The sequence below is a fragment of the Salvelinus fontinalis genome, chromosome 33 (genome assembly GCF_029448725.1).
Source record: "Salvelinus fontinalis isolate EN_2023a chromosome 33, ASM2944872v1, whole genome shotgun sequence".
Classification (NCBI taxonomy): domain Eukaryota; kingdom Metazoa; phylum Chordata; class Actinopteri; order Salmoniformes; family Salmonidae; genus Salvelinus; species Salvelinus fontinalis.
In genome coordinates, this window is record NC_074697.1 from 2784008 (window position 1) to 2793948 (window position 9941).

At 47.3% G+C, this 9941-nt stretch overlaps 1 protein-coding gene across 5 annotated transcripts in view; it reads left to right on the top strand.

The window, feature by feature from the left end:
• Positions 1 to 9941, top strand: part of LOC129831642 (protein-tyrosine sulfotransferase 1-like) — a 76118-nt gene that overhangs the window by 18142 nt on the left and 48035 nt on the right. For all 5 annotated transcript variants that reach the window (XM_055894992.1, XM_055894993.1, XM_055894995.1 and 2 more), the window contains exon 2: positions 5443 to 6552. In XM_055894992.1, the coding sequence (XP_055750967.1) occupies positions 5645 to 6552 (908 nt within the window). In that variant the 5' untranslated portion in view covers positions 5443 to 5644. The remainder of the gene's footprint in view (positions 1 to 5442; positions 6553 to 9941) is intronic.

Sequence of the window (9941 nt, forward strand, 5' to 3'; positions counted from 1 at the left end):
CAGAGGCACAGGTCTGTAATAAGGACTTCTCTAATATGGAGCTTAGCCTGGTGCGTGAAGGCCCACCTGAACCGCTGTGATAATTGCTTTGAGAAAATGAGGGAAAGAGAAGGATGAGAGCATTGTGTGTGTGTTCGTGCTCTTTCCAATTATGTTAATGTACGTCCGCATCGCAGATAACGTGTGTTTTTGGTGCTCGTGTGCTATGTGTTCAGTACCGTTTCATAAGGTGTGCATTGTGACTGGTGTTACTGTGTGTTCAGTACTGTTTCATAAGGTGTGCATTGTGACTGGTGTTACTGTGTGTTCAGTACTGTTTCATAAGGTGTGCATTGTGACTGGTGTTACTGTGTGTTCAGTACCGTTTCATAAGGTGTGCATTGTGACTGGTGTTACTGTGTGTTCAGTACTGTTTCATAAGGTGTGCATTGTGACTGGTGTTACTGTGTGTTCAGTACCGTTTCATAAGGTGTGCATTGTGACTGGTGTTACTGTGTGTTCAGTACTGTTTCATAAGGTGTGCATTGTGACTGGTGTTACTGTGTGTTAAGTACTGTTTCATAAGGTGTGCATTGTGACTGGTGTTACTGTGTGTTCAGTACTGTTTCATAAGGTGTGCATTGTGACTGGTGTTACTGTGTGTTCAGTACTGTTTCATAAGGTGTGCATTGTGACTGGTGTTACTGTGTGTTCAGTACTGTTTCATAAGGTGTGCATTGTGACTGGTGTTACTGTGTGTTCAGTACTGTTTCATAAGGTGTGCATTGTGACTGGTGTTACTGTGTGTTCAGTACTGTTTCATAAGGTGTGCATTGTGACTGGTGTTACTGTGCGTCACCATGCGTGGGTGTTTTTTGATTTTACATTCTCTGCTCAGGCTTGTTGAGCGGCATCAGTCAGTGTCAGAGCAGATGAACGATGCCTTGTTGAGCAGCGTCGGAGCAGATGAATGATGCCTTGTTGAGCAGCGTCGGAGCAGATGAATGATGCCTTGTTGAGCAGCGTCAGAGCAGATGAATGATGCCTTGTTGAGCAGCGTCAGAGCAGATGAATGATGCCTTGTTGAGCAGCGTCGGAGCAGATGAATGATGCCTTGTTGAGCAGCGTCGGAGCAGATGAATGATGCCTTGTTGAGCAGCGTCGGAGCAGATGAATGATGCCTTGTTGAGCAGCGTCAGAGCAGATGAATGATGTCTTGTTGAGCAGCGTCGGAGCAGATGAATGATGCCTTGTTGAGCAGCGTCGGAGAAGATGAATGATGCCTTGTTGAGCAGCGTCGGAGCAGATGAATGATGCCTTGTTGAGCAGCGTCGGAGCAGATGAATGATGCCTTGTTGAGCAGCGTCGGAGCAGATGAATGATGCCTTGTTGAGCAGCGTCGGAGCAGATGAATGATGCCTTGTTGAGCAGCGTCGGAGCAGATGAATGATGCCTTGTTGAGCAGCGTCGGAGCAGATGAATGATGCCTTGTTGAGCAGCGTCGGAGCAGATGAATGATGCCTTGTTGAGCAGCGTCAGAGCAGATGAATGATGCCTTGTTGAGCAGCGTCGGAGCAGATGAATGATGCCTTGTTGAGCAGCGTCGGAGCAGATGAATGATGCCTTGTTGAGCAGCGTCGGAGCAGATGAATGATGCCTTGTTGAGCAGCGTCGGAGCAGATGAATGATGCCTTGTTGAGCAGCGTCGGAGCAGATGAATGATGCCTTGTTGAGCAGCGTCGGAGCAGATGAATGATGCCTTGTTGAGCAGCGTCGGAGCAGATGAATGATGCCTTGTTGAGCAGCGTCGGAGCAGATGAATGATGCCTTGTTGAGCAGCGTCAGAGCAGATGAATGATGCCTTGTTGAGCAGCGTCGGAGCAGATGAATGATGCCTTGTTGAGCAGCGTCGGAGCAGATGAATGATGCCTTGTTGAGCAGCGTCGGAGCAGATGTATGATGCCTTGTTGAGCAGCGTCAGAGCAGATGAATGATGCCTTGTTGAGCAGCGTCGGAGCAGATGAATGATGCCTTGTTGAGCAGCGTCGGAGCAGATGTATGATGCCTTGTTGAGCAGCGTCGGAGCAGATGAATGATGCCTTGTTGAGCAGCGTCGGAGCAGATGAATGATGCCTTGTTGAGCAGCGTCAGAGCAGATGAATGACGCCTTGTTGAGCAGCGTCAGAGCAGATGAATGATGCCTTGTTGAGCAGCGTCAGAGCAGATGAATGATGCCTTGTTGAGCAGCGTCAGAGCAGATGAATGATGCCTTGTTGAGCAGCGTCAGAGCAGATGAATGATGCCTTGTTGAGCAGCGTCAGAGCAGATGAATGATGCCTTGTTGAGCAGCGTCAGAGCAGATGAATGATACCTTGTTGAGCAGCGTCAGAGCAGATGAATGATACCTTGTTGAGCAGCGTCAGAGCAGATGAATGATGCCTTGTTGAGCAGCATCAGAGCAGATGAATGATGCCTTGTTGAGCAGCATCAGAGCAGATGAATGATGCCTTGTTGAGCAGCGTCAGAGCAGATGAATGATGCCTTGTTGAGCAGCGTCAGAGCTAGGGTTGCAAAGGGACGGAAACTTTCCGGTAAATTTCCTTAAATATTCCATGGGAAGCTAAGCCTGGGAATTTAGCTTAAATTCACCAAAAAAAGTTAGCTTATAACAGTGAACCTTTTTTTGTGGGATACACATAAGGCAATTCTTGGTCTTGTGACATATTTTGGTTAAACTATCCCCAATTCAATAGAATTGCAACCCTCTGCATGCACAGTGCAATCTCCCATCACATGTACAGCTGATTCTCAAGATCTTGCACACTAATGTGATGCTATTGAGCCCACACTACTACACTTTCTGAGCCAAGGACTGACTACATGCTTTCTGTTAAGATTTGATTACAATACTGGGTGGTGTGAATATATTTTAAATGACATACGTGTTTTTTTTGTTAACTAGTAAATACACTGCTCAAAAAAATAAAGGGAACACTTAAACAACACAATGTAACTCCAAGTCAATCACACTTCTGTGAAATCAAACTGTCCAATTAGGAAGCAACACTGATTGACAATACATTTCACATGCTGTTGTGCAAATGGAATAGACAAAAGGTGGAAATTATAGGCAATTAGCTAGACACCCCCAAAAAAGGAGTGATTCTGCAGGTGGTGACCACAGACAACTTCTCAGTTCCTATGCTTCCTGGCTGATGTTTTGGTCACTTGAATGCTGGCGGTGCTTTCACTCTAGTGGTAGCATGAGACGGAGTCTACAACCCACACAAGTGGCTCAGGTAGTGCAGTTCATCCAGGATGGCACATCAATGCGAGTTGTGGCAAGAAGGTTTGCTGTGTCTGTCAGCGTAGTGTCCAGAGCATGGAGGCGCTACCAGGAGACAGGCCAGTACATCAGGAGACGTGGAGGAGGCCGTAGGAGGGCAACAACCCAGCAGCAGGACCGCTACCTCCGCCTTTGTGCAAGGAGGAGCACTGCCAGAGCCCTGCAAAATGACCTCCAGCAGGCCACTTGTTTTACTGTGGATATATATAATTTCATACCGGTTTCCTTCCTACAAGGTCCTTTGCTGTTGTTCTGGGATTGATTTGCAATTTTCGCAACAAAGTACGTTCATTACATTTACATTTAAGTCATTTAGCAGACGCTCTTATCCAGAGCGACTTACAAATTGGAAAGTTCATACATATTCATCCTGGTCCCCCCGTGGGAATTGAACCCTGGTCCCCCCGTGGGAATTGAACCCACAACCCTGGCATTGCAAGCGCCATGCTCTACCAACTGAGCCACACGGGACCATCTCTAGGAGACAGAATGGGTCTCCTTCCTGAGCGGTATGACGGCTGCGTGGTCCCATGGTGTTTATAGTTGCGTACTATTGTTTGCACAGATGAACGTGGTACCTTCAGGCGTTTGGAAATTGCTCCCAAGGATCCAGACTTGTGGAGGTCTACAATTAGATATTTTTTTTTCTCTTAGCTTTCATTTGACACCAAATTTTATGCGCTCCTATAAACTTCACATGCTGGTGCTCATGGTTCGTTTTTCCATGGCAATTACCCAGTGTGATGTGGTATCAAGCTCTGCATGCCGTGGTGTGTCACAACGCCAACTCTGTAAAACTGAGTGTAACTGCTCCGGGCCAAATTAGAGACCAGAAGGTTAGATGTCTTGTTTCTGGACTGGAACGTCTCTCTCAGCCCAAGAAAGAAACTGAGGACTGGGAAACGAGTAAAAAAAAAGAAGAAAATAATTGAAAAATAGAACAAAATAGTGGATGGGGGGGGAATATTTTTCCCTCTGAGGGCTAAATATAATAAAGATTTTTTTTGTTTTGCTAAATGTGTCACCGGGGAAGTCCTATATGCTTATGCCTTAAACCGAGTGCTGAATACTGGAGCTATTACCTTCTGTCTGTCTCTTGTCTCTCTCTCTTTTGTTTTCACTTGATGTGGCATTCCTCATTCCTGAGATCCAGAGTGGCGCTGTGGTCTAAAGCACTGCATCTCAGTGCTTTTCCCCAGGTCGTTGCTGTAAATAAGAATGTGTTCTCAGTTAACTTACCTGGTCAAATATGGGTAAATATTTTTTTAAATGGTGTCACTACAGACCCTGGTTCGATCCCGCGCTGGATCACAACCAGCCGTGATCGTGAGTACATAGGGACTCACCATCACAATTGGCCCAGTGTTGCCTGGGTTAGGGGAGGGTTTGACCTGGAGTAGGGCCGTCATTGTAAATAAGAACTTGTCCTTAACTGACTTGCCTAGTTAAATAAATACATTCCTCTAAGCTTGTCAACTGAGGGCCTTGATTGTGTCTGAAAGTTTATTTACAATTTCATGGTGTCGGCCTTAGCCTTGTTTTTTTACACCGTAGTTGTAAAGTGAACTTTGTTTCATTACAGAATAGTGGTTTTGGCAGGAGATGCATATCCTTGTTAGACAAAGGAAATGTGATCTTTACTGGGTTTTTTCGAGGTCAAAAGTCGAGAATCTCTTCTGTGGCCTCTGAAGGGATTTATCATTTATGTTGAGGGTAATTCCTACATGGGATATAATACATTTCTTGGTCTTTTTTTTCAAACTTTTTATGTATTTATCTAATATGATGATACAAAATAAGGTGTACAGCTCGGTTCATAGTTTTGACTGTGCTCTGTGGAGATGGGTCAGTACAGTATAATGCTGACAGTAAGGTGGTTTTTCAGTTCTAAACAGACTTTGTTTTTTATTTATTTTTGGACCATATATGAAGTGATCCATTGAACCATTTTTGGTTCTAGCCTGAATAGCATAATTTCTTCCAGCAGTGTACAAATTATTTAGGATTCCATGATCTGTAGGAAGATCTGTTTGTTCTACTTTTCCGAGGGCTAACTATTCACTCACTGGATTATATTCTATACTAATACATTTTTGTTCTGTTCTGTCCTTCCCCAGGCCTGATGGAGCTGGGCACTCGACGAGCGCTGACCACTGAGGAACACCCACCACACTCTGCCCCCCACTGCCAACCTTGAAGGGAGGGACCCCTCTGCTTCTCCCCCCCCCCCCCCTTTCCCCTTCCCTTCTCCCCTCCTCCTCCAACTCCAACACTACCTCCTCTGGTACGCCTCCATCCTCGCCCCTCCGTGGTCCTGAGATGGTGATGATGGGGAAGCTGAAGCAGAACCTGCTGGTGGCCTGTCTGGTCATCAGCTCAGTCACAGTCTTCTACTTGGGTCGTCACGCCATGGAGTGTCACCACCGTATCGAGGAGCACAGCAACCAGCCTGGGGACCAAGGGGTTCTGGGGGGCCTTCAGGGGCCGGGAGGGGTCCTCCTGGGCGGCTCGTTGGGCTCCTCCGCCATCCTGCGGGGCTCTAGACCCGGGGGTCATAACCTCTCCGTTCCATTCGTCTACAACAAGGACATGCCCCTAGTGTTCATTGGAGGGGTTCCCAGGAGTGGGACAACGTTGATGAGAGCCATGCTGGATGCTCACCCTGAGGTTCGGTGTGGCGAGGAGACCAGGGTTATTCCACGTATCCTGGCCATGAAACAGATGTGGTCGCGGTCGGGGAGGGAGAAGATGCGTCTGGACGAGGCCGGGGTGACCGACGAGGTCCTGGACGCCGCCATGCAGGCCTTCCTCCTAGAAATCATCGTGAAGCACGGCGAGCCCGCCAATTTCCTCTGTAACAAGGACCCCTTCGCTCTGAAGTCCCTCTCCTACCTGGCTAAGATCTTCCCGCACGCCAAGTTCGTGCTCATGATCCGGGACGGACGTGCCTCTGTCCATTCGATGATCTCGCGTAAGGTGACGATCGCTGGCTTTGACCTGGGCAGCTACAGAGACTGCCTGACCAAGTGGAACAGGGCCATAGAGACCATGTACACTCAGTGCCTGGAGGCCTCAGACAAGTGCCTGCCGATGCATTACGAACAGCTGGTGCTCCATCCAGAGAAGTGGATGAGGACGCTGCTCAAATTCCTGGACATTCCCTGGAACGAGGCGGTACTTCACCATGAGGAACTCATAGGGAAAGCAGGAGGTGTCTCCCTCTCCAAGTAAGTAGTGGTGTTGTGTGTGTGTGTGTGTGTGTGTGTGTGTGTGTTATGTACCATGAGCCTGTTACTGAACTTCAGGCATGCCTGTCTCCCTCCTTGTTAATTTCTGTCCGTGTCTAAAGTGAGTAAACTTGGAACTCAATTAGCTTGTAAATCAGGGGTCAGTGACCTTGTAGTCTATTAAGGGTGAAACAAGGCTTTGTGACGTTAGATAACGAAACCAGACAACTTGAAGTAACAAAAAGCCACACACACTCTGTAATACTTCCCGTGATTTAGTGGAGAGATTAAGTTTGGGCAGCCAGAGTCTTCAAGTTTTTTTTTTTTACAAAACTAGGACAAGGGGCTGAAAATGAGGACGCAGCCAGGCAGAACCTCCATGCATCAACTCACTGAGCTATCTGGGTCACAGTGGCTCTCCCACTCCTCATTCTCAGTGAAGCTCAGCAAGCCATTTAGGGTCTGGTTCTAGAACACAGGCCTCTGTTGTTAGCTTCTGGTTCTAGAACACAGGCCTCTGTTGTTAGCTTCTGGTTCTAGAACACAGGCCTCTGTTGTTAGCTTCTGGTTCTAGAACACAGGCCTCTGTTGTTAGCTTCTGGTTCTAGAACACAGGCCTCTGTTGTTAGCTTCTGGTTCTAGAACACAGGCCTCTGTTGTTAGCTTCTGGTTCTAGAACACAGGCCTCTGTTGTTAGCTTCTGGTTCTATAACACAGGCCTCTGTTGTTAGCTTCTGGTTCTAGAACACAGGCCTCTGTTGTTAGCTTTTGGTTCTAGAACACAGGCCTCTGTTGTTAGCTTCTGGTTCTAGAACACAGGCCTCTGTTGTTAGCTTCTGGTTCTAGAACACAGGCCTCTGTTTTTAGCTTCTGGTTCTAGAACACAGGCCTCTGTTGTTAACTTCTGGTTCTAGAACACAGGCCTCTGTTGTTAGCTTCTGGTTCTAGAACACAGGCCTCTGTTGTTAGCTTCTGGTTCTAGAACACAGGCCTCTGTTGTTAGCTTCTGGTCCTGAAAGCTGTCTGCTCTGTTCTGTTCTGCTTTCACAACAAGCTTTTTTGATAACTAATACATTCCTGTTGACTCTTATGGGGCCAAATAACAAGCAGTTATCCCTGGGGATGTTTCCTGTCTACAAGACACTGTCTCCTCATTCACTGTGTTGCTTATGTAGGCAAATGGCTCAATGCCGTGGTTGAATCATAGGCTGCATCCCATATGACAGGGAGCCATTTGACACGCACCCATAGCACAGGGTTATGGTGAGCAAGCACAAACCCATAGCACAGCGTTATGGTGAGCAGGCACACACCCATAGCACAGTGTTATGGTGAGCAGGCACACACCCATAGCACAGTGTTATGGTGAGCAAGCACACACCCATAGCACAGTGTTATGGTGAGCAAACACACACCCATAGCACAGTGTTATGGTGAGCAAGCACACACCCATAGCACAGTGTTATGGTGAGCAAGCACACACCCATAGCACAGTGTTATGGTGAGCAAGCACACACCCATAGCACAGTGTTATGGTGAGCAAGCACACACCCATAGCACAGCGTTATGGTGAGCAAGCACACACCCATAGCACAGCGTTATGGTGAGCAAGCACACACCCATGGCACAGTGTTATGGTGAGCAAGCACACACCCATAGCACAGTGTTATGGTGAGCAAGCACAAACCCATAGCACAGCGTTATGGTGAGCAGGCACACACCCATAGCACAGCGTTATGGTGAGCAAACACCATTCATCACCAGACTGACGAGGTTTAAGTGGTGAACTGATCAGGCTCTGGTTAACACATTCCTTTCCTGGTGCAGTGAGACAAGTTAGGACTGGTTCACGTCTCCCTCTCTCGCTGTTCCAATTCATCCCAAAGGGGTTTTTGTATGGACCTCGCTTTGTGCACGGGGGCATTGTCATGCTGAAACAAGAAAGGGCCTTCCACAAACCAAACTGTTGCCACAAAGTTGGAAGCACAGAATCGTCTAGAATGTCATTGTATGCTGTAGCGTTAAGATTTCCCTTCACTGGAACTAAGGGGCCTGAACCATGAAAAACAACACCAGACCATTATTCCTCCTCCACCAAAAGTTGTCATTATGCATTGGGGCAGGTAGCGTTCTTCTGGTATCCGCCAAACCCAGATTAGTCCGCCGGACTGCCAGATGGTGAAGTGTGATTCATCACTCCAGAGAACACGTTTCCAGTGTCCAATGTCGGCGAGTTTTACACCACTCCAGCCGATACTTGTCATTGAACATGGGGATCTTAGGCTTGTGTGCGGCTGCTCTGCCATGGAAATCCATTTCATGAAGCTCCCGACAAACAGTTCTTGTACTGACGTTGCTTCCAGAGGGAGTTTGGAACTCTGTGGTGAGCTTTGCAACTGAGGACAGACGATTTTTACACGCTATGCGCTTCAGCACTTGGCGGTCCCGTTCTGTGAGCTTGTGTGGCCTACCACTTCGTGGGTGAGCCGTTGTTGATCCTAGACATTTCCACTTCACAATAACACCACATACAGTTGACCGGGGCAGCTCTAGCAGGGCAGGTAACCCACACCACTCTACACTAGACGGGTAACCCCACCACCACCACCACTCTACACTCGACGGGTAACCCTCCACCGCTCTACACTAGACGGGTAACCCTCCACCGCTCTACACTAGACGGGTAACCCAAGGTAAGGTCATGAGAAGACCCGAGGAAGATGGCCTGCGCCCTAAATGGCACCTTATTCACTATGTAGTGCACTGCTTGTGATGAGAACCGTATGGGGCCCTGGTCAAAAGTAGTTTACTGCATCGTAAATAGAGTGCCATTTGGGATACAACCAACCAGATATCTGCACCCTTTTAAATCCAGAGAACAGCATGGCATTTACTAATGAATGTCCTATATTTTCTTATAATGGTAGAAAAAAAAAGGCTTAATTATTAAGGTTAATTTGTTTAAAGCGGGTCCAGAATATTTCCTAGAGAACCTACATGCTGTGTGAAGATATGTAGATAGAAGGGGGGATCTGTTCTGTGGTGCGTTTGTTTTCTCTTCTCATCCCTCCATTGTTTACCCCCCAGGTGTCTGTCTGACTTCCTGGTTGGCTCCATATTGATTCCTCTCTGAGACGGATCACCCCCCGATCAGGGCCAGACTCAAACATCTGTTGCACTTCCTCAAAAACTGACTCGAGGTTGAAACGAGAGAGTATTCCCCAATTTTGTGGTTCTCTGTAATAAATACAAACATGATTACAATGCTTAACTGGGTCAACTATTGTCCTCATTATACTGTTACTCGTATATCATATTTAAAAATGGACAAAAAGGTGAAGAATTAGCATGAAATTAGTAATAAAACTGCAATTGTTTCAGGTGGCCCC